Source organism: Nothobranchius furzeri, chromosome 8 (assembly GCF_043380555.1).
Source record: "Nothobranchius furzeri strain GRZ-AD chromosome 8, NfurGRZ-RIMD1, whole genome shotgun sequence".
Taxonomy (NCBI): domain Eukaryota; kingdom Metazoa; phylum Chordata; class Actinopteri; order Cyprinodontiformes; family Nothobranchiidae; genus Nothobranchius; species Nothobranchius furzeri.
In genome coordinates, this window is record NC_091748.1 from 76424516 (window position 1) to 76448837 (window position 24322).

Here is a 24322-nt window from a genome sequence, read left to right on the forward strand (position 1 = left end):
ATGTTGCTGACTTTGCCTAAATTCACCCCTCTGGATTTATAACTTTATGTTGTTAACAGCGTTTCACTTTACACCAAAGCTGATTGTTAGAAAGTCCGGATCCCTACCAGCTTCTGTTGCTGGTGGTGTTACCGGGTTCAGCTGCTGCTCTCACACCGGAATGAGAAGATCTCTGAACGGCGACGCTCATATAAAAAAATAACGTCATTTTAACACACGTAATCATACATCGGAGCTTTAATATTGTTAATTGTCTTGCTTTACACTACAGTGGACGGCGCGCAGCCTCCGTGGTGAAATACCCGTCCATCAGGATCAATAACTAGTATAAACCCATCACATTTATCCCTGTCCCTGTCTTCCCCGTCAAATAAATGAACGTTAATCTTACCCGGTAAAAAAGAATGTTCGCTGCAAATCTGAAGGCTGCTAGTCCGCTTGATTGATTGATCGCTGCAGTTCATCTCCGTCCTCGGCCTCCATCAGTTATTAAAAAGAAAAACGAGTTGAGTTTACGTCCTTGTCTGTTAGTGCAGCCGACCACGCAGCAAGCTAAAACCATTTTACTGTCAAATCAACTAAATAAAAGCCGTAAAAGGCTACAAACTGGCTTGTTTTGACTAGCTTCACTGGAGTTTAAGCGGTCTTTTTGCCGTCCATCATGGCGAAGGCGGTGGTCACATGAGTGGCGTGACGTCACCTGCAAAGGGTCTCTGCAGACCCGCAGATTCAGGCTTGTACTTTTTTTTGAGACAGCGCTCTCTAAAGGACAAACGTGTAACTGCAACTGCAGATTCAAGGCTGCAGACTTGGACACTGCAGATTCACGCCTGCTGCAGATTCAAGCTTCTACTGTTTTAACAGTTCTTGGTTGGAAGGCAAGCAAACAGCCGTCTCAAAACAGTACAAGCCTGAATCTGCGGTCTCCGGGTCTGCAGCGATACCCTTCTCGCAGGACCGAGCTGTCCCCGCCGGTCTCCTCCTTCCTGCCAGTCCTGACATCAGTGCCGTCACACAAAGGAGCACACATAAAGTGGGACAGCCGTGATGTAAGAGTTCAGTCAAAACCGGATTAGAAACAAAAGAAATCCCAAACTCAGACGCCACTCGTGCATTTTCAGAGTGGGGATTGTTTCACTGCAGAGAAAACATGTTTTTGTATCAGTCTCTTCCAGCTCAAACCGGTTTTAGGTCAGATTTCAGTTTTTTAGTGCTTGAATAAGAATCCTGTGAGAAAACTTGCAATTTCATCAAAGCTTAAACACGTTTTTGACAAAACTTTCCTCAAGAAACCAAAGCGAACAGTTTGAGTTTATCTGAAAACTTTATTATTTAGCAAAAGTATCTGTTGTGCTCTTCTGGCGAAGTCTAGCGCGGTTCTGAGGAGGATCCCGGAGCTGTGAGGAGCTCCCACCACCGCAGCCCGCCACAGCCGGAGAACACCCGCCTTCAGGAATAATCTTTTCTCTCAGAGAATATTAGTAGCCTCAGTGACTAGCTCACTTTAAAGGAATAAACTCCTAAGAGTTGGTTAAACAGTCACTAACTCCAACAACTTTAAGGCTCTCAGCAGCGACGTCAACAGCAAACAAAAACAAAGTGGTGTGAATGTAAACGTACCGTTTCAGAAACTCGAACACAAAGTGCTTTTTCAGACGGTGGAAAATCTGCAGGTCAGCATTTCATCAGTTACAGAAATTGCATCGAGCTTTGAGGTGAGATGAGAATAAAGAATAAACGAAAAGCTTCTCGTTTGAAGTTGTGTTTAGAGACGACCCCCGCCCTGACAGTAGCTCGGGATGAAGATGCTGATGACGACGATGATGGAGGCGGAGGTTAGATTAGAGAGGCGTGACGAAGTAGTCGGCCGGTCTCTGGTAGGCGTGCGTTTGCTGGTTGTGTGTCTGCATCTGTTCCTGCTGCTGGATGATCTGACGGACCTCCTCTTCCAGCTCCGGAGGGATGATCAGCTGATCCTCCGGGTCTGGCTGGGCCGGAGCGTTGAAGTAGCCCCCCTGCTTCTTGACGGGCGCGTCTGCAGCCTCCTCGATCAGATCCTGGTTCCGGCCCTGGCAGGCCACAGAACCGTTGGCTCGAGCCCTCCGGCCCAGAGTTCCGGACCGCACCTCCCCGCTCAGGCAGGGGGAGGGGGGAGGGACGGGGGAGGGAGACAAGGATGTGAAAGACGGGGGGAGGAGCTCGTTTGCAGATGTGACTGGAGGAGGTTTGCTTGCGCTAGCGGCGTGAGTGTGGGCGCAGTCATGACGGAGCAGACAGTGGACGTCGGCCTCCACCTCCACCCGGCTGCCGTTGGAGAAAACGCCAGCGATGGGCTCCTCGTCCTCGCTGTCCAGCCCGTTGTCGGACAGTGCTCCGGAGAACTGCCTCTGGAAGCTCCCTCCTGCACAGGCGGCTCTCCGTGCTCCAGCCCGACCCTGGGCGTTCGGGTGGGAGGGAGGTTCGGTCTGAGGCGGCGGCTCTTCTGAGGACGCCGTGGATCCCACTTCACTGCTCATCTCAGACATGCTGAACTCGCTGCTCAGCTCGCTCACGGTTCCAGAGGAGGCGGGCGGCAGAGGAATCCCGCCGTCGCTGCTGGACGAGTACGGATGGGAGGTGGGCTGGCCCGGGCCGGGGCTGGGCGGTGGCTCACAGAAACAGCAGCAGTCTTCGGTGATGCTGAGCCGCACCACGACGGCGCTCAGGCTGTCGGAGCAGCCGTAGCTCTGAGCCAGCGTCACCAGCTTCTTAGCAGCGGCGAGCGCGTCTGGAACATTCCGGACCGCCTCGATCGCCTCGCTGGGAGACATCAAATCCCACAACCCCCGGCTGCCCAGGAGGAAGAACTCGTCTTGTGGGTTGAGCGCCACCGTGGCGACGTGAGGGCGGGGCGTCACAGAGGGACAGAGGAAGGAGTAGCCCATCATTCTGGTGGAATCCGTCACGCCGCTCACTTTATTATCCTGCAGAGGAGAGAGAGCAGCGATCTGTTTGGACCACTTCTTCTGTGGTTAGAGTTTAAACAAACACCGTTTGTGGTTACCTCGGTGATGATGGCGTTATGCTGTCGGACTCTCTGGTATTCCGACTCCACCCTAACGGTGTGAACGTCGGACAGCAGCACAGCATTCCCCCCGCGGCACAACACGGCCCGGCAGCGCCCCACGTTGGCTGCCGTCAGCGTGAAGCAGCCTCCGTGCTCTCCGGGCGCCACCGGGGCGTGCCTGATGTGGCATAAAGCAGCCGATCCACCCATCTTCTGGCCCGCCGTGCCCAGTTTCCTTCAGGACAAAAACAGGAACCAGCAGGGATCAGCTGATGTCCTTTTCCCTCTAAAGCCTGATTCATGCTTCTCCGTCAGCTCCGCAAGGGACAGACACGCACGGGTTGATGGAAGCGTTTTGTTCTCATACTTCTTCGTCTCCTGGAGAGTGTAGCCAAGCAATTCCCCACCAGGACAGCAGAGGGCGTAGCGCTGTTCTGTGGTATCCTGTCATGTATCGGTGCAAGATGGTGTGTTTATATTGTGTTTTTTGTATATAAGAGACTTTTTAACACGGACAGATTTGTCTCTCATCCTCCTCCACCTCTTCATGCGCTCGCCACCTCTAAACCCACGTTTCCTGTCGTTTTCGTCCACAAATAAAACGCTTGCTGCATCTTTTCACTCCTCCAGTCACGGGGGAATTAAACGTTCATGTTTTTAGGTTTTTTTTGCGAGGTATTCTTCAAGCTTCTCCGTGTCTGCCGCTAGTTATCCTCGGCTCTCTTTATTTTTTTGAGGGCGCAATGGCGGTGGTGTAGACGACAGCGGCGCCCTGACCAATCACAAGCTTGCGTTGTCCGTCTCGACTGACGGATGTTTAGAAAAGAGAGCTCGACTCCGTCCGTCCTTGCGGGGCTCTCTGGCAGGCTCGCGAGGACGCTGCGTGTTTCCGCGCTGACGCAGACGGAGAAGCATGAATCAGGCTTAAGTCGGGGAGCGCGCCAACGTGGGCGTTTACCTTTGCATGGTGAGGAATGTGCTGGTCATGTAGTCTTCCTGCTTTGGGCCTCTGTGGAGTTCCTCTGCGAGCACATCTCCCATGGTGCACTGCAGCAGGTAAGGCACCTCGACGTTCCTGTCGCCGTCAAACACGCCGTAGAGAGCTTCACGAGTCCCACAGAAGCTGTCCTGGGCCAGAGCCGCCACGCACAGCCTGGCAACAACGCAGAGTCAGCGCCGTCTCAGAGACAAACGATCAACACCCAACTAACAAGGAAAGCCACAACTTCATACATCAGCACCAACCAAAAATCTCAGGAAACAAAACAAATCAGCCACTTCAGAGTTTTCGCGGAGACGAGCCAATCAGGGAAAGACTGACTTGTTTTTGACTCCAGAAGCTTCCGTGAAGCCGTGACTCCAGAATGCGGGAACGCCGTGGCTGTCGCTGGCACAGGGAGCCGACGGAGACGGATCCACCCGGAAACAGCGGATATTGCTGCGGAGAGGAGAACGAGAGTCAGACGGCCGTGAGGTGGTACGTTTCTGCTGATGAGTCGCTCGTACTTGAGGAGCTCCAGGCTCTTGTGATCCAGGCCGAGTCGAGGATTTCCAGTCAGGTCGAGCTCCTGAAGCTTCGGAGGAAGCGTCTCTGGTAGGGTCACCTCGCTCAGCTCGTTGCAGCTCAAATCCACACACTGGTGAGGAAGAGCAGAGAGCTGAGAACCCCTGGGACTAACAGCACCCCCTCTAATGTTTGACCACACAGGATATTTTAATGCGGTTATGGCATCCCTCAGGGTCCCTGCACCACCCTAGACGGCTGTTTGCATTTAATTGCTGAACCTTGATCTCTGGCAGCTGCAGGACTTCAGGGAAGGTGCTGATGCAGTTGGAGTGGGCGGACAGCGTGTGCAGCCGCTGGCAGCTGAGGATGGTGGTGGGTACGGCTCTCAGCCTGTTTCCACTCAGGTCCAGCTCCTCCAGCTGCTCCAGGCGGGCCAGTTTACTGCAGGCGAACGAACAAAAACCCAGACTCAGTTCCTCTGACCTGATCGACTCACGCTTATGGCTGAACTCTGCAGATCTTGTTAAGTATTTGTCGGTTCTAAACAGAACTTTGCAGCTCCTGCCGTAGTGCCGAGTCCTGTACCTGGCAGTGAACGTCTGCAGCTGGTTGTAGGCAAGGTGGAGCACCCTGAGACGGCTGTGTCCCGTCAGCAGAGGAACAACCTTGTCTGACAGGCTGTTGTTGGTCACGTACAGCTCCTCCAGGCTGCTGAAGGCATCCTCTGACAGGCTGGCTGCAGGGAGGTCCTCCAGCTTATTGGCAGACACGTTTAGGTAACGTAAGCTAGGAGGAAAACCAGCAGACTTAGTCTCTCACAGTAAGGAGGAACGAAGAGCAAGAGGAGAACGGAATGCACCTCTGAGCTTTGATGAACAGGTTGTGTGGGAGCTCAGTCAGGTGGTTGTGCTGCAGGTCCAGGACTTCCAGCTGAGAGCTCTCCAGCCTCTCCGTCAGCCGACTCACGTCGTTCCAGCCTGCCAGCAGCTTCCTCAGGCTCCCGCCGGACAGCAGCCTGTAACACAAACAGCCCGCTCAGTCTGTTGATCGGTGAGCTCGGCTCCTCGCTGAGGTTCAGTCAGCCACGATGCACCTGGACGGAACAGAGAGCAGCTCCCCACTCACCAGACAGGAAGCTCCGTGACACGGTTATGGTTGATGTCCAGCACCTCCAGTCTGCTGCTCTCGCCCAACCAGTCCGGGACGTGTCCAAGCTTGTTCCTTTAAGAGAACAGCAGAGTCAGCTGTGAGCAACAACGAGCCTCGGCGCTGTAAACGGAAAGTGGAAAGTTGAGAGTTTTTGTACCGGGACAGATCCAGAACCGTCAGATTCTCTGGGACCGGCTGCACCTCCAGCTGCTTCAGCTCTACAAACACAAACACAGCAGGTGTAGACGGTGACGCGTCGGGACTCCTCAGCTAAAGATGGCTGCAACACGTCAGCGTTTGTACCGTTGTGCGCGGCGTGCAGACTCTTGAGGGCGTGGCCGCTGACTCTGAGGAGGGAGAGCGAGTTTCTGTCACAGCGCAGCTGCTCCAGTTTACCCAGACAGCGGACGTCCAGCTCCTGCAGGCCGGTGTCCCTCAGGTCCAGCTGGACAACGTGGACCAGCTGTTCTGGTTCTGCCACCATCACCTTGTGGAGCCGGTTCAGCCTGAACAACACAGACAGAAGTCAGAAATCCTGTTTTTCAGCCCGCTTGTTAGAGGACCAATAAAAATCCGTAAAATGAGAATTTCTACACGTTTACATTTTCTAAACCCAAACCTTTCCAGACTCGGACTCATGGGTCACTTATGGTCTTGCAGTGCAAGTGGAACACGGGGTCAGGGTTACCACAGACACACTTCTAAAGCCAAAATCAGTTCGGATCTTTTTAGCACGATTTTCTAACAACAAGCTGAATTATTTATGTGTTACCAACAGCAAATGCAGCTAAAACTCTAAGTTCAACTCAAGTTTATTTATAAATCGCCAAATCACGACAAGCATCATCTCAAGGACCTTCACGTAATAAACATTCCAGTACAGGTCAGTTCATTAAGCCAATCAGTAACAAGTTTCCTATATAAGGAACCCAGCAGGTCGCATCGAGTCACTGACTAGTGTCAGAGTCTTTACAGCAATCCTCATACTAAGCAAGCATGCAGCGACAGTGGAGAGGAAAACTCCCTTTTAACAGGAAGAAATCTCCAGAGGATCCTGGCTCAGTATAAGCAGCCATCCTCCACGATTCACTGGGGATGGAGCAGAGCACACACACACACACACGCGCGCGCGCGCACACACACGCACGCACGCACGCACTAGTGCTGCTATGGTTACATTGTGATTTCTTAGTAAATATTCTAGTTGGTGAGAGATAAACTTGTATAAACTTGTATTTATCCTAGTGAATCTATAATTAAACGGTAAACTAACTAAATCTAAATACAGATTTATGAATAACAGGTCCTGGTTGTGAGCGCCGATAACGATTTAAAACTAAAACTAAAATTAAACGTTTGAGTTTCAGGTTAGCTGTTAACCAGCTAAACGTTCCTGCTAACTTAAGCCCTCGTGGGAACCCGGTTAGCCTAAAGAACATCATTTCATCATTTTACAACCTGGTCCGTGTCATGGTCGCACTAAAACTCCAGTAAAAGCTACCGTATTTTCCGAAGTATAAGTCACACCAGCCATAGAATGTATAATGAAGGAGAAAAAAACATATTCAGTTCAATTCAATGTAATTCAAAAAGACTTTATTAATCCCAGAGGGAAACTGATTGCTGTAGTAGCTCAGAATAATAATAATAATAGAGTCATCAAAGAGTTGTTGTATATTACAATGGCTGTTGGCAGGAAGGATCTCCAGTAGCGGTCAGTGTTGCAGCCAAACTGAAGAAGCCTCTGACTGAAGACACTCTTCCGTTGTCGGACAGTCTTGTGAAGAGAATGCTCAGGGTTGTCCATCATTTTCTTGATTCTCTGGAGAATCCTTCTTTGCATGATCTCCTCCAGCGGTTCTGAAACTGCCGAAACTCTGGCTGAGTCCTTGAAAGGGCCTGGAGTTCCTCCATCTTGTTGGCCAGTGATCTCACATTGCCCGTTATGATCGATGGAAGAGATGGTTTGAATTTCCTCTTTCTCTGTCTCTGTTTTGCTCCCGCTCTGCACCCACGCTTCTTGCGTTTTAGCTCATTTGAGATTTGTGGCTTCAGTTGAGGTATTATTTCAGCCTTTCCAATGTTAATCAGCTGCTCCCGATTGTAAACCAGCTTGTTGCCATGGTTACGCATCATAACAAATGCTCAAAAAGTGAAAAAAGCTAAAAAACAAGCAGTAAAAATCCTCCAAGCTTCACAGCACCAGAAGCAGAAAAGTAAAATGTCCAAAAAATACAGTTTTTCTTGAGAAACTAGAAGAAAAAATGCCCAAGAAAGGGCAAAACTTACATAGTAGTCAACAGAGCTACTCCAACATGCAGCCACCCAGAGCAGCGCAGTTCCGGAAAGAACATAAGTCGCACTGGACTATAAGTCTCATTTCGGGGGGAATTTTATTATTTTTCTCACAAAATCTGAGACCAAGTGTTTCACATTGCAAGACAAGTACCGGTAACAATAACAGAATAAACAATCAGGGCACAGCAGCGTGCCACGGTCTCCAGCAGATGACGGCGGAGTTTCAAACCCTCCCAGCGGGGCAGAGGAGGAGCTGAAACCTGGACGGGAGCTGGCCCGCAGCAGGGCGGTTTACATAACTTGGTATAGAAGTCGCAGGACCAGCCAGACTATGAAAAAAGTGCAACTTATAGTCCGGAAAATACGGTAATTAGTTTAAATGTGGTTATTGAGAAAAGTTTGTTATGAGGCATTTCTAAACAGAAACTATCTGCATGTTTCTGAGGCAGCTGCTACGTTTAACCTGATTTCTTCTCCTCTAAACTCACACGACCTCAAAAGCACCACTGATCTGGCTACTTGTTGAGTTTTCACAGCAGACCTCCTCAGATCTTCTGAGTGATGCGGAAACATAAAGCAGGTTGTCTCTGCAGCACCTCGGAAAGCAGCGATGTTCTTACCTGAGGTCTACGTAGCGAGCAGGCAGCCACTGCAGACCGATCATATCCAGGACAGAGAGCTGATTTCCTGCCAGACAGAGCTTTTCCATCCCTCTGAGCTTCTCCAGGACGGGGGGGACGCTGCTAAAACAGTTGAAGGATAACCCGAGGTAGGACAAGCCCTCCAGAGAGCGCAGCTCTGCAGGCAGAGAGCTGAGGACGTTTCCATCCAGAAGGAGAGTCTGCAGGCTGGGTAGAACGAGGCGAGAGAGGACCTTCATGAGAACGGGTGTGTGCGCAGAAACTCTCCTGGCTCCCTACCACTCAAAACTTTGATAAACACATAATAAGAGAAAAACTACAAACACACAAGTACTAGTGGATGACTCATCGATGACATCATCGGTCACGCTGAGAAGGCCAAACCAACCAGCTCCAGCCCACCCGCCCGGTGGGTGGAGTCATTAATGCGTACGTGTCTGATGCTTCGGTAAAGCTATGCTAACGTTAGCGTTCATGCTACCCGACGTATTCCTGCTTTGCATCGAGTTTTCCCAACAGAACTTATTCTGGTATATAAATGACATCATTCGCTACAGCAGGAGCTGGAAAAATGAGAATCAGGAGCAAAAGTTCCTCCAAGTCAGTAATCCGACCTAAAAGGTGAAACCACGAGACAGGCCAATCCAGATGTTCCAGCTGTTATCGGTTATAATTGTGACGATCGTGGCTTACAGCTGATGAATCCAGAATGCCTGCAGAGGGTTCCAGAGCCTTTAGATGGTCTCTCAGTCTGAGCTAGATTACTGACATAAGCGGACTTTAGCACCAGATTCTCGTTTTCACCCGGATCAGGAATCAGTTGTGAGTTTCTGAATGTGCACCGTGGCGCAGTGGCTAGCACTGCTGCCTCGCTGTGCGAAGGTCGCAGGTTCGAAACTCGGCTGCAGCCTTTCTGCGTGGAGTTGCGTGTTCTCCCCATGCATGCGTGGGTTTCCTCCGGGTACTCCGGTTTCCCCCACAGATCACAACATGCCCTTTAGGTTATTAATTGTAAGTCGCTTTGGATAAAAGCGTCTGATAAATAAATAAACATAAACATAAATCTCACTGAGCTGCAGCTGCTAAAGGAGGATTCTTCAGCCGTTCATATCTGGGGTTCTGAAGCTTAGAGAAGGTTTAGTGAACCTGAGAAGACCATCTGTGGGTTAAAGTCCTGCTCAGAGGCAGCATGACTCAGCACATTAAAGAGGGATTCATCCAAAGGATGCTTCGGCAGAAACGTTTGTCAGCAGCAAACGGGTCAGAGGAAGCGTTCAGCAGACCAGTCGTTCCCAGAATAATCACCACCATCAGCCAGAGCCCCCCAAGGCGCCGCTTCTCTTTCAGGCCACTTACTCCATCATTGCTGCCATTTCTGCCGGCAGACAGGAGAGACGGTTTCCAGACAGGTTGAGCTCTGTGAGCGAGGTGATGTCACACAGTGCCGGAGGAAACTCAGACAGAGCGTTATTGGACAGGCTGAGGCTTCTCAGTTTACAAAACCTGAAGAGAGAAAGAGACGGTCAGAGAGAGAGAAAGGAGACGGGAGGAGAAACGGCACGCACATCTCTGGAGGGTGGGGGTGTAATCTATTTATAGATGCACTGTGTTGCTCACATGAACTATTAATCGATTATTAATGGTAATTAATGACAACACAGACGAATGCAAAAGGTGAGGAGGTGCAGCAGCCGGACCGTTCACGAGGAGCACAAAACAGGAAGTCCTACCTGCGTTACAATCATGGTGAAGTAATGACCATTCAGTCGACGTTTTAAACACAACAGAGACCACGGAGTCAGACCGGTGTCGTGTCAAAAAGCGTTCCTCCTCCTCCTCCTGTGGAAGTCTCTCGCTCGGTGCAACCCTCTCTCCTCTCTGCTGCTTTACTTGAAACAATTTGATGTAAAGATTTGCATTTTTCCTAGATTTGTACATTTTTGATGCTCTCCTCGTTATTCTTTATGATTCAGGACTGAAGTGGCGTAAAACTGAGGGAAACACCGAGTCGGACCCACGCGGATCTGAAGGAATGTTAAAGGAAATCCAAAGGAAAAGTGGGAGGGAAGCTTGAACAGCAGCAGCAGCATGTCTGACCCTGACATCGCCCTCCTCTGACGTAAAGGAGCAACGTTAACGTCGACCTACAGGAGAATCAGGGCCAGGTCAGACGCTGCTCGTCTCAGCCACCAGCCTTCATCCAGAGGTCGGGTCTAGGACCGCCTCCAGCTCTTTTCAGCACCAATCACATAGTAGAAAACAATTATTTCCTCTGCTCCACAGCTGATGAAACAAACTGTAAGACGAGACCTAAAGCGTGCCCGAGGAAGCACACAGGGATGCACCGATACCGATACTGGTATCGGTCCCAATACCGATACCAGTATCGGTATCGTCGCATTCCTAGAAGCACATCTACACCACAGATGTGGACGTCTGGAACCCTTATGCAGCTCAAATGGATGTTTCTGGGAGACCTCATGGAAAGGCCCATTCAAAGGAGAGGATGAGTCCTTCTGAAGGGTGAGGACAGCTGGAGCAGAGACTCACCTGGTGAGCGCTGGAACACCTTTGAGTGGAGACATGAAGTTGTTCTTGAGGCTGAGGTGTGTGAGATCCTGGCTGTAGAACAGCTGAGCAGGAAGCTCCTCCAGGCTGCAGCACGACAGGTCGACAGAGTTCACCCTCTGGGAGGCAATCTGACTCAGGAGGACGGAGGACATAATGAGCTGCTTCGCTCCTCGAGTCTTAAACACGTTCAAACGTCAACAAACACCAGGTGCCAGTTTAAAAAACAACAACAAAACAGGATTTTCTATCAAATTTCACCTTCAAACATTAAACTAGAATAGATTTGATTTTATTTCTGGCTTTTTGGAGCCTGATTGTTAAAGAGCAAGTCACCCCCAAATCAACTTTTTTCTGATAAACTATATAAATGCGTGTCTAATGGTGCTGCAGACACGTGTAGTCAACAGTTTTTCACTTTAGTGCATTTTAGTTAAAATGTTCATTTTCTGCCTAAAACTTGTCAGTGTTGTGCCGTTGTCAGGTAAAAACTCTGCACTGCATTTGAATTTAAATCTGCCATCGCTATTGGCTAAGAGGTACCCTAGAACGTTAGCTGGTACCATATGATGTCACAATGTCTTTGTGAGCCTGTGTGTGTGTATTTGTTAGCGGCTCCGCCCTCTCGGTCTGCTAGGCAACAGCATTTGTTGCATTTTTCAAACAGGAAGTGGGAGTGGAGTAAGACTCTGGTAGGGGGTGACCTGCCCCCCCTCATAGAGCTCTGGCCCGTAGCCGGGAGTTTAGGAATGAAACAAATGCTGCTTCAGCTTTTAGAGTTTCTTATTTCTGAGAATAAAAATAAATATGTTTCACCGACTCCTTTAACAGAAGGACTCTAATTAAGAATAACTTCTGTGATCGTTTAACACTTTAAAGTAATAAAAGTACACAGGTGTACTTGACAGGAAGCGCCTAAGACGGAGACGGTCCGTACCTTCGAGGCCATCCTGTGCCAGCGCAGGTGCTCGGCGTAGGACTCGTAGCTGACGTAGTAGGTCTGACTCTGAGGACCCGCGGAGCTGAAGGCCAGGCAGTGGCTGTGCCTCTTCACCTCCTCCACCTGAAACACGGACGAGTTCTGTTACACAGAATCTTTGGTTCTGCTGAGCAGACGCAGGTGTTCACAGCTCGTTACGTCTCAGAGATCCTAAAACAACACGATGACAACGATAAACCACCCTGATTCTCCCCATACATGTGTGTGTTTTCTAGGCTCCAGGTGTGTGTGTGTGTTCAGAGTTCCAGGTGTGTGTGTGTGTGTGTTTTCTAGGCTCCAGGTGTGTGTGTGTGTTCAGAGTTCCAGGTGTGTGTGTGTGTGTTTTCTAGGCTCCAGGTGTGTGTGTGTGTTCAGAGTTCCAGGTGTGTGTGTGTGTGTGTGTTTTCTAGGCTCCAGGTGTGTGTGTGTGTGTGTGTGTTCAGAGTTCCAGGTGTGTGTGTGTGTGTTTTCTAGGCTCCAGGTGTGTGTGTGTGTTCAGAGTTCCAGGTGTGTGTGTGTGTGTGTTTTCTAGGCTCCAGGTGTGTGTGTGTGTTCAGAGTTCCAGGTGTGTGTGTGTGTGTTTTCTAGGCTCCAGGTGTGTGTGTGTGTTCAGAGTTCCAGGTGTGTGTGTGTGTGTGTGTGTTTTCTAGGCTCCAGGTGTGTGTGTGTGTGTGTGTGTGTTCAGAGTTCCAGGTGTGTGTGTGTGTGTTTTCTAGGCTCCAGGTGTGTGTGTGTGTTCAGAGTTCCAGGTGTGTGTGTGTGTGTGTGTTTTCTAGGCTCCAGGTGTGTGTGTGTGTGTGTTCAGAGTTCCAGGTGTGTGTGTGTGTGTTTTCTGGGCTCCAGGTGTGTGTGTGTGTTCAGAGTTCCAGGTGTGTGTGTGTGTGTGTGTGTTTTCTAGGCTCCAGGTGTGTGTGTGTGTGTTCAGAGTTCCAGGTGTGTGTGTGTGTGTATCTTTTCTAGGCTCCAGGTGTGTGTGTGTTCAGAGTTGCAGGTGTGTGTGTGTGTTTTCTAAGCTCCAGGTGTGTGTGTTTTCTAGGCTCCAAGTGTGTGTGTGTGTGTGTGTGTGTTTTCAAAGTTCCAGGTGTGTGTGTGTGTGTTTTCTAGGCTCCAGGTGTGTGTGTGTGTTCAGAGTTCCAGGTGTGTGTGTGTGTGTGTGTTTTCTAGGCTCCAGGTGTGTGTGTGTGTGTGTGTGTTTTCTAGGCTCCAGGTGTGTGTGTGTGTGTTTTCTAGGCTCCAGGTGTGTGTGTGTGTGTTCAGAGTTCCAGGTGTGTGTGTGTGTGTGTGTTTTCTAGGCTCCAGGTGTGTGTGTGTGTGTGTTCAGAGTTCCAGGTGTGTGTGTGTGTGTTTTCTGGGCTCCAGGTGTGTGTGTGTGTTCAGAGTTCCAGGTGTGTGTGTGTGTGTGTGTGTTTTCTAGGCACCAGGTGTGTGTGTGTGTGTGTTCAGAGTTCCAGGTGTGTGTGTGTGTGTATCTTTTCTAGGCTCCAGGTGTGTGTGTGTTCAGAGTTGCAGGTGTGTGTGTGTGTTTTCTAAGCTCCAGGTGTGTGTTTTCTAAGCTCCAGGTGTGTGTGTTTTCTAAGCTCCAGGTGTGTGTGTTTTCTAGGCTCCAAGTGTGTGTGTGTGTGTGTGTGTTTTCAAAGTTCCAGGTGTGTGTGTGCGTATGTGTGTTTTCTAGGCTCCAGGTGTGTGTGTGTGTTCAGAGTTCCAGGTGTGTGTGTGTTTTCTAGGCTCCAGGTGTGTGTGTGTGTGTGTGTGTGTGTTTTCTAGGCTCCAGGTGTGTGTGTGTGTGTGTGTTCAGAGTTCCAGGTGTGTGTGTGTGTGTGTTTTCTAGGCTCCAGGTGTGTGTGTGTGTGTGTTCAGAGTTCCAGGTGTGTGTGTGTGTTTTCTAGGCTCCAGGTGTGTGTGTGTGTGTTCAGAGTTCCAGGTGTGTGTGTGTGTGTATCTTTTCTAGGCTCCAGGTGTGTGTGTGTTCAGAGTTCCAGGTGTGTGTGTGTGTTTTCTAAGCTCCAGGTGTGTGTGTTTTCTAGGCTCCAAGTGTGTGTGTGTGTGTGTGTGTGTGTGTGTTTTCTAGGCTCCAGGTGTGTGTGTGTGTGTTCAGAGTTCCAGGTGTGTGTGTGTGTGTATCTTTTCTAGGCTCCAGGTGTGTGTGTTTGTTCAGAGTTCCAGGTGTGTGTGTGTGTGTATCTTTTCTAGGCTCCAGGTGTGTGTGTGTTCAGAGTTCCAGGTGTGTGTGTGTGTTTTCTAAGCTCCAGGTGTGTGTGTTTTCTAGGCTCCAAGTGTGTGTGTGTGTGTGTGTGTGTGTGTTTTCAAAGTTCCAGGTGTGTGTGTGTGCGTATGTGTGTTTTCTAGGCTCCAGGTGTGTGTGTGTGTTCAGAGTTCCAGGTGTGTGTGTGTTTTCTAGGCTCCAGGTGTGTGTGTGTGTGTGTGTGTGTGTGTGTGTGTTTTCTAGGCTCCAGGTGTGTGTGTGTGTGTTCAGAGTTCCAGGTGTGTGTGTGTGTGTATCTTTTCTAGGCTCCAGGTGTGTGTGTGTTCAGAGTTCCAGGTGTGTGTGTGTGTTTTCTAAGCTCCAGGTGTGTGTGTTTTCTAGGCTCCAAGTGTGTGTGTGTGTGTGTGTGTGTGTGTTTTCAAAGTTCCAGGTGTGTGTGTGCGTATGTGTGTTTTCTAGGCTCCAGGTGTGTGTGTGTGTTCAGAGTTCCAGGTGTGTGTGTGTTTTCTAGGCTCCAGGTGTGTGTGTGTGTGTGTGTGTGTGTGTGTTTTCTAGGCTCCAGGTGTGTGTGTGTGTGTTCAGAGTTCCAGGTGTGTGTGTGTGTGTGTTTTCTAGGCTCCAGGTGTGTGTGTGTGTGTTCAGAGTTCCAGGTGTGTGTGTGTGTTTTCTAGGCTCCAGGTGTGTGTGTGTGTTCAGAGTTCCAGGTGTGTGTGTGTGTGTGTTTTCTAGGCTCCAGGTGTGTGTGTGTGTGTGTTCAGAGTTCCAGGTGTGTGTGTGAGTGTGTGTGTATCTTTTCTAGGCTCCAGGTGTGTGTGTGTTCAGAGTTCCAGGTGTGTGTGTGTTTTCTAGGCTCCAGGTGTGTGTGTGTGTGTGTGTGTGTGTGTGTGTTCAGAGTTCCAGGTGTGTGTGTGTGTTTTCTAGGCTTCAGGTGTGTGTGTGTTTTCTAAGCTCCATGTGTGTGTGTGTGTGTGTGTTTTCTAAGCTCCAGGTGTGTGTGTGTGTGTGTGTGTTTTCTAAGCTCCAGGTGTGTGTGTGTGTGTGTGTGTGTGTGTGTGCTGCTGAAGTCGTGAACACACCTTTCCTCCGATGAGCGGGAGGATGTGCATCTTTCCGGTGTGAGCGTGTTTCACAGACGACACGATGAGGCAGGTTCCGCTCAGTGTGACCTGACGCCTCGACCAGCGGTTCACCGGCAGCGCCAGCTTGCCTTTCCGCACGTTGAACACCCCGGAGAGCTGCACGCGCTCCGACCCCCCCACGCAGCGAGGCTTACCTGCAGCAGGAAACAGACAAACGTGTCACATGACACCAAACAGGATGGTCAGCGACTGTTCGTGGAGCGTTTGAACGGCTTTATTTTTAGCTCGCTGGGATTTTATGAATCAACTCCGTTTCTACGGGGATCTCTTTCAGAAAGGGAGCGCTGTGTGGTTATGTAAGCTGAAAAGCTTGTGGGCTGCCACTGAGAGCAGTCATTCAGGCGTGAGCAGTGAGATTTTTAACCCTTTGCTGGAACAGAAACGAGATCACACAACATTCCTGCTGATGGATGGATGCTCACAGCTTCTCTGTTAAAACCATCAGAACACCCCCAGGGGACGGGAGAAAATGAGACATATGAAGAGTCAGAACCACAGCGGCCTGAAATCAGATTAGCTTGTTATTTAACGTCTTACAACACCAGAGCCTCCATCCTCCAGCCTGATGCTTCAGTGACTGAAACACATTTAGTTTGTTTGTTCCTGCCTTTGTCTGAGCGGCTCTGACCCGAGTCTTATCACTACTGAAACACACCAACAACCACTCAAACCCAATAGCAGCACCCAGACTGGTGAAAGGAAGAACCTTTAACTAGCCCCGTCTCAGGAATGTGTTTAAACTTCTACGTTCTCCTAGAATCACTACAGAACCATCTAACTATAAATACACCCAAGCCCTCGGTGTTGGAGAGCAGCCTTGTTCCCGTCTGTGGAAACACAGACGATGCAGCAAAGCAACAGTTTAAAGGGACTTTACGGACTTTTGAATTTTTATGCTCGCGATTGCCCCCTCAGGCCAAAAGCGTAACGACAGCTTCAATAGTACATGCACTCCTTAACAAAAATAACAGCTGAGACAGTCCCGTGTGTGTGTGTGGCCCGGAGGACAGAGGACAGGAGAACGCGCAGCTAATTAATTAAGTAATTTGGTTCTGTACCTTTCTCTTCAGCACAGCGACAAAGGTTTATGATGGGTCAGTCCTCCTGCATGCTCAGATCATTCCCTTCCCTTGCTTGAAAAATTGTTCCAAAATGAAAGTTGAACCCACATCTTTTTTATCTGTGAATTCAATGCCGTTCGGCGAGTCTCAAATAAAAATTTGGGCATCTTACTGTAAAAAAATATACCATTAATGTAAAAAAGAAACTCTAAATGAACTATGTTCACATCCAGAATCAAACCCAGGTCTTCTGCATGAGAGTCAGACGTCTTACAAGGTGAGCTACACTCTAGTAACATTCACAGTATCTGTAACTTTTATATCCTTGATGACAGCTGAAACAACGTCAAACCAAAGAACGGTTCGGAGTGAAAATGGCTATTTTGTTGCTAATTTGCAGGAAATATCTAGAAGAAAGTTCTACAGAAAGTAGCTAAGGGTCCTCAGAAATGTAGCTAGCTTTGTCACTCGGCGTTAGGAACAGCGACAAAGTGGCACTGCCTCTCTCTCTGCTGCTAAAGCTACGGATAGCAAATGCTACGGGCGATGCCTGAGCGTGAACGCGCATGAAGCAGCCTGCTCGACCCGAGCATCTCTCTTTTTCTGTGATTTTACAGAAAAACAGGCAATCACAGTAAAAATGCCAGGGCTCATTCTACAGGACCAGGGCATTGCAGGAGAATGTATGAAGAAGACATTTATTATTTCTATACATGTTTTGGCTGTCAAACTTCCATAATGTCCCTTTAAGGTCTGATTGTTAAACCGAACCATTTGTTTCCTTTAACCAGATGTAACTCGGGAGTATGAGCGGAAACATTCTGGATGTGATGACGGTCGGCCTGTTTTGGATCATTTCCACGATGAATAAACTAGAACTCGTGCTAAAGTTGATGTCTGATTAGATGATGACTGTGACAAATGACTGACAGCAGAATTAGGGTTTATTCCATCCTGTTTTCCAAATGAACAATAATGTGAACGGCACCTCCACCCTTCCCTGGGTGGGGCAGACGTGATGTGGTGTGGTAAGAAGCCCTTTCCTTCCTTCTGTTTCTCTGAATGGTAAGAAGCCCTTTCCTTCCTTCTGTTTCTCTGAATCTGGGATATCCTGCCTCCCATCAGGCTGATGATAAACATTCCAGTTCATCTGTGAGAAAACTCTAGGGATGGACAACATATCGGCATCAATGTTGGTATCGGCCGATGTTAGTCGTTTTTAACACACCGTATCGGTTTTTTCCATCTTGTTGGCCTGTTTCAGAGGGTGAGGCGGGTGATGATGTGTTTCTGTTTAGTCATGTGAACAGTGAATGTAATCATCTCAGAAGAGTAAATGTGTGTCTAGTGTGTACACAATAGGGATGTGAATCTTAGAGCAACTCACGATTTGATTTGATTCGATTCTCGGGGTGCCGATTCGATTCAGAATCGATTCTCAATTGAAATCGATTCACAATCAGTATTAACAAAGAGTGTCAGCTCCAGGATGAACTATGGGACATTGTTATTTGACTTTAAACTGGTCATGCTCCAAAAATGCAGATTTACAAGGTAAACTAAAGTGATTCTAAAACTGTAAACAGAAACAATCTTTTGACCAAAAGGCAACATTTATTTTTGCTTACCTTGTAAAATATAACAAATCTGTAGTTACCCAACAGTAGCTTGAGTAAAAGTGTCGCATGTGGCTCCCCAAATTTCTAAACAATAAATTAAATATGGTTCAATCGGTGAGTGATACAACGTTAATAACCCCGACCGATTTAGTAGAAACTTGACTCTATATACTGGTAATACTAGGGATGTGAATCTTAGAGCAACTCACGATTTGATTTGATTCGATTCCGATTCAGAATCGATTCTCGATTCTCAATTTAATTCGATTCACAATCAGTATTAACAAAGAGTGTCAGCTCCAGGATGAACTACGTTGTTGTACAAGTTAGTTAAAGCTATGGGACATTGTTATTTGACTTTAAACTGGTCATGCTCCAAAAATGCAGATTTACAAGGTAAACTAAAGTGATTCTAAAACTGTAAACAGAAACAATCTTTTGACCAAAAGGCAACATTTATTTTTCTTACCTTGTAAAATATAACAAATCTGTAGTTACCTAACAGTAGCTTTGAAAGTAATACGGTCAAATACTTTTCAAGCATGTGTAGAAACAAGTTACATGAGTAATCCTGAGTACTCATTTATTAACTTAGAAAATAAATATGAGAATATCTCAAATTTCTGAGTATGGAAAAAATGACATTCAAGTGTCCTCTTATCAGCAGATTCAAACATAAATCATCTCAATTTATGGGACCACAAAAGTAAACGGAGTACTGACTCTCCTAACAAAGACCAAAAAAGTGCATCTCAAACCTGTAACGTGCCAAACATTTGAGTTCTTGGAATCGATTCTGAATCTTTAAAAATAAGAATCCCGATTCAGACTTGAATCCATTTTTTTCAGCACTTCTAGTGCACAATAATGTAAATTTGGCTTTAAAATTTTTTATTTTATACAAAACTGCTGATTTTAGAAGCATTAATGTGAGAATATCGGTTATTGGCCATAACAGTGATCTTAATAGGGTTGTCACGGTATGAAAATTTAACCTCACGGTTATTGTGACCAAAATTATCACGGTTTTCGGTATTATCGCGGTATTTTTTAAACGGTGTTGCATATGTTCAGAAAGCATTGATAGTCCTGTTCTACACAAACTGAAATAGTTTTGAAAAGGTTTAACAGTGTTTATTAAACCTAAAATAACACAAAGCCTTAGCAAAAGTGCAACTTTTCACAAGTAAAGGAACAAATATCTTCTTTTTCTGGAACATGTTACAGTAGTCAGTGCAGGTTTAAATTATACAAATCCAAACATTCGAAACATAAACAATATGTAAACAAATCAAAGAAACACCACTTGTTTTCTCATATACTTGTTTTCTTCATTATCAAAATGAAAATCTAAAACTCCAGTCCACACTTGACTTGAGCACTGTACAAGTCAACCTTAAAAAAAATGTATTTAAAATAAATAGCCACTTTAAACAAATTACTAAAATAACTACTACACTATGTAATCAAATCCAAATGTTCAAGTATAAATGGCATTGAATAAGTAAACAAACCAATGACAAGGAACTAATTGTATATTTCTCTTCATCATCAACAAATAAGATGCTTCATCCAGCAACAGGGTGTCCGTGACACGGTTTAAATGCTGGCAGAGGGCGCTGCGGCTGCAGTATATAGTGACTCGTTGCATTCTCCCTCAGCCAAAAGTCCTCGCGTCATGCATTTCAGCTAAAATGCTAATGTTAACTTACCTTGCACTGGCTGTGGAGACGTGGGTGATGGTCACGCAGATGTGCCTTTAGATTCGAAGTGTTGCTGCCTTCTGCAGACACTTGTTTCCTGCACGTTCTGCAAACGGGATAGCAGTCTTCTATTAACTGTCCTTCAGCATTTTTCAGAAATCCCAAATATGCCCATACTTCCGATTTAGTCTTCTTTGAGGGCTGATGGATGTCCTGGGCGCTGCCGTCTCCTCCTTCGGCCATTATTTCAGCTTCAAAGTTTTGGTGCCGTTGCAAACTAAAAAGTGCGTGTGCGCGCCGCGGGAACTTCAGCTGAAGCGACGGTGGCTGGTAAGGGTCACCGCGCTGAAACCGCGGCCACGGTAAACCCACCGAGATAATATAGTTTTTTAAAAACTGGACGGTTATTTTTATTGTCAACTTTTTTACCGAGGTTTACCGCTATACCGGTTACCGTGACAACCCTAGATCTTAATATCGGATATCGGCCCAAAATTTTCATATCGGTGCATCACTAGAAAACTTTCTTCATGGATCTCCTCCTCAGCACCAGTTCCACAGCCAGAGCATCTTGATGCTGATGGAGACGGCTCAGACCCAGCAGGGAGTTTGAGTTACCCAACCATGAGTATCAGGACAACTCAAATATCAGGCGAGTATTCTGAAGGATGTTCAACCTTGTGGGGTGAGGTCGTGACCTCTGGGGGAAGTCTGCAGCTGCAACCGTCTCAGAGGTCCAAATCACTGAGGAAGTGAAATCTGAGTTCCACTCAGGTCATTTTTCCCTTAATGTCAGCATACTGCGAGTCGACATGGCGGAGAAGGCTGTGCACGTGGCAGCATGCACGACTCTGAACGGATTTCTGCTGCGTCCGACCCTTTTAGACGGACATGAATATTTTCCAACAAGAAGTTGTAACAGGGAAGGATTTATTGGTAATAGCGTTTTTAGCCCCGTTGACTTGCATTAATTTTTTCGTTCTTCCCGTGATGCGGAAGTGACTTAGGCTCCCTACAGCAGTAACTGCTTTTCCTTGTGGGAGTTTTTACTTCCAGTCACATTTTTGACTAAATCAGAAGTAAGTTATTATCAGCTTCTGACTGTACACGATTTGGAAATCAGCATCAGCCCTTACAAACAAAATCGATGCATTTCCTAAAAAAAAAAAGTTCAAAAGACCTCAACAGCAGATTAACAAATCTGCTTTAGTTTACGTAAAACACAGTTTATCACCTCGCAATCCTGTTTCCCCGCCGTCTTTGTTGAGAGTGTAAAAAAATAAGGTCAAAAACAATATTCAGTCGTGCTAATCCCAGAAGAGATCGGGGGTTTTATCCTCTTTACCCTACTTGTCACCAAAACAGGTTTGTTATCAACAACAACACCAGTTTAAGCAGCAGCTGGGGGATGAACATGCAGGATTGAGGTGTGTGTGTGTGTGTGTGTGTGTGTGTGTGTGGTGCTGCTGTTACCTTCTGACGTGACATCTTACTGGCCGCTTTACAGGTCCAAAACTGAGTATTGTGCAGGCAGGACAAGTGAATATTCACAAGCCGAGTGACCAAACACAATAACAGCACTCATGCTGGTGAGCATGGACCAGCATAGACAGGACACTCCAAGTGAAGTGGCCTGCAACAGCCTGCAGTCCTCGAAAGCAAAATACCTAAATCAAATCTGACCGCCTGATCATAATGCGCCTAGATTTGAGCTGAACTCCCTCTGAGCCTCTGACTAAATACTCACCAAAGTAGAAGCGTATCAAGCAGCCGATTTCTGGATTCATGCCTTCCTCTTGCATCCTCCATGCATCTTCAAACCCCAGATTAGCGAGGTACTTGTTTAAAATCTGAAGTGGTCGTTCATCATCTCCCAGTCGCCTTACAACTCCGCCGTGCAGCTGGATGAACAGGGCCGGGGTCGGACTGGGATTGATGGGCTCGGGCCACCCTCTGCTGGCCTCGGGGATCTCCTGGTCTGGCTGGACAGATGCTTGGCTGGTTAGGGGTCGAGTCAAAGAGCTGTTGGAGCATTTAGCTGGCTCTGTGATTAATTTGGGGGCATCACCAGCATCAGCTTCACCATCATCCTCTTGTCTGGTGGCTTGGTTAGAAGCACTGTGGGTGTCTGAGGGGGGCAGGTCTGACGCTGAGTGCGTTGGGGAAGATGTGAGCTCCAGCTCATCTGAGGAGCTTTCAAATGGGTCAGGTTCCTCTGTGGCACTGTCACAATTTGGACTCAGCGCTGAAGAGTCGGTCCCCAAACCCAGCCCGTCACTGAGCGAGTCTCGGTGCTCCGTACTTCTGGGTCCACCTGGGCTGAAGTCCTCACATGTGCTGCTCTCTATATCAGAACCAGAGTATGGGCCGAAGCAGTCTGTGCCACTCTGGCTTAAATCAACTCCAATGTCATTGAGACAGACCTCAGAGGAAGAGTTACTACCACCTTTATCATCCAGAAAAAAATTAGAAGGTAATTTAGCATCAGAGTAACACTTGGTGCTTTCGTTCTCCTCTGATTTGGGATTTTTCAAATCCACGTTATCAACATGCTCATTAACATCTTTACAGAGATCATTTAAGTCATTAGGTTTGCAGTTAATTCTCAGCACAGCCCCAGCTTTGCTGCCCTCCAGCTTGGAGGCCACCTCCTTAGCAGTGGTGTCCACGGTGCAGAGCACAGGGCGCGGGTAGGAGGGCGTGAGCCAGTCGTGAACGTGGATGCATCCCCGCTGGGGGTCCGATCTCACCCATGACTTGTCAGAGGCATGAAGCTGCTTTGACTGTTTCTGCCGGAGGAAGGTCTTTCTGTCCAGGCTGAGAGTGCTGAGCGGTGAGGCGGAGGGCGCGGGACTAGCCGCCTCGGACGGAGACGCCCCGAGCGAGCTAGCGGTCGGTGGAGCCCCCAGAGACAGGTTCCTCTTGTGTCTGTGCCGCCTCCTGTTCAGCAAAGAGTTTACCGAAGTGGTGCTGCTCACCGACGTCAAACTGTAGATGTTGGCCGTTTTTACCGCGGGCATGTTGCTCATCTTTCCCGTGCCGCCGGTAGCGTTGGCAACTTGGTTTTGGTAGATTCCGTTCCTTATTGCAATCTGGAGAAGGGAGGTGGCCGCAAGACCCTTCCCGAAGAGTTTCGCCTCTGCGCCCCCACCCTCATCCTCCCCGATGGAGGGTCTCTTTCCAGGGGGCAGCGGCGTTAATCCACTCGGCTTGGCGGAGTTAAAGTTGCCAGAGTCCGGTGTCCCCTGTAGCGTTGATGAAGTCACTCCGGACTCGTTTTCCTTCACACTTTCCATCTTGTTAGCTAACAACGGCACCGTCAGTCGGACAACAGCACCAGTCCGCAGGTGAACACTCGTTTGGGTTAGCTTCCAGCGTTAGCTTCGTCCGAACGAGTATGGCTCCTCGTTAGCTTAGCACGCTAGTTCTACTAGCGTACTGCGTAGTTCTCCCATTGAGTTATCCCGCTACATCATCCCATTTCATCTGAAGTCTGTTAGCTCTCTAACGGGAGCTATCGGTCTGATGGAGGAGAGAAAACGGTCTCCTAGCTGGTCGCCATACAAGCTAAATGACAACCAGGCGCGCGCGACGAATACAGTCCAGCCCGGCGAGCCTGATGGTCAGCAGTACACTGTGGACAGGGCGGGGTCTCATTGGATATGAATTATGATACGTTCAGTTACACCAAAACCTCGGAAATTTAGCATTTGACGCTTTTTTAAATATTTTATTTAATTCACAATGTATAAAATAAACACAAACAAATACAACATACATTAACATATTGAAAAAAACATTTGAATGAAATTGACACGTGACACGCTATGTTGACGACTGGGAAATTACACAAATCAAATAATTGAAGAAATATATTTTCATTCTCTTTTAATAAGAAAGTTAGATGTACGACAGTAGTAATATCATATAATACGCAATTTTTAAGTAGATCTATAAACGGGTTCGATTACAGTAATTCTAACAGTCACGCATGTAGATTCTACGAGCTCAACTGAACGCACCGTTATAAGCAGTTACAGTATTTGGGTACATTCAAGTTTAATCTTTAACTCTAAACTTGATTTTTCTCGCGTAATTGTCTTTTGGTATACAGACACGTTTCAAAAACATAAAACTAGTCAGAACAATTTATAATCACCATTTAAGCTGGAGACACTAAACTGAAGACACGTGGTTGATGTTCTGGCGCCATCTGATGGGGTAAAGGGTGCCGTCCCAAAACAATTTTTTTGTTTGTTAATTTTCCAAATGCAATTTTGATGTTTTAAAAACTTCATGACATTTAAATTTCTACTAAACATATTTTTAATTATTCAATTCAGTTTTATTTATTAAGCACTTTCATTCACCCAGCTGGAAGACCAAAGTGAGAGAGACACAAGACTTTG

General features: G+C 47.7%; 1 protein-coding gene across 1 annotated transcript; it reads right to left on the reverse strand.

Annotated features, from left to right (window-relative positions):
• Positions 1-1305: 1305 nt before the first annotated feature.
• Positions 1306-23569, reverse strand: LOC107393043 (PH domain leucine-rich repeat-containing protein phosphatase 1). The gene is made up of 17 exons (XM_015971185.3): positions 21661-23569; positions 15468-15664; positions 12147-12272; positions 11192-11340; positions 9998-10144; positions 8621-8848; positions 6006-6208; positions 5860-5920; positions 5679-5774; positions 5413-5568; positions 5139-5339; positions 4832-4994; positions 4553-4683; positions 4368-4484; positions 4005-4199; positions 3044-3281; positions 1306-2963 (listed from the first exon to the last, which is right to left on the reverse strand). The coding sequence occupies exons 1-17, from the start codon at positions 23207-23209 to the stop codon at positions 1842-1844; spliced, it is 5079 nt and encodes a 1692-aa protein (XP_015826671.3). The 5' UTR covers positions 23210-23569; the 3' UTR covers positions 1306-1841.
• Between the last annotated feature and the right edge of the window lie 753 nt (positions 23570-24322).

What these genes read in the sequence shown, in the direction of transcription:
- LOC107393043 (XM_015971185.3), bottom strand. Translation starts at nt 23,209, where the DNA reads ATGGAAAGTGTGAAGGAAAACGAGTCCGGAGTGACTTCATCAACGCTA. An exon ending in CTGCAGACGTTCACTGCCAG is followed by an intron (nt 4,995 to 5,138) that starts GTACAGGACTCG and finishes GTTCGCCTGCAG; the next exon opens with TAAACTGGCCCGCCTGGAGC. An exon ending in ACATTCCTCACCATGCAAAG is followed by an intron (nt 3,282 to 4,004) that starts GTAAACGCCCAC and finishes TTTGTCCTGAAG; the next exon opens with GAAACTGGGCACGGCGGGCC.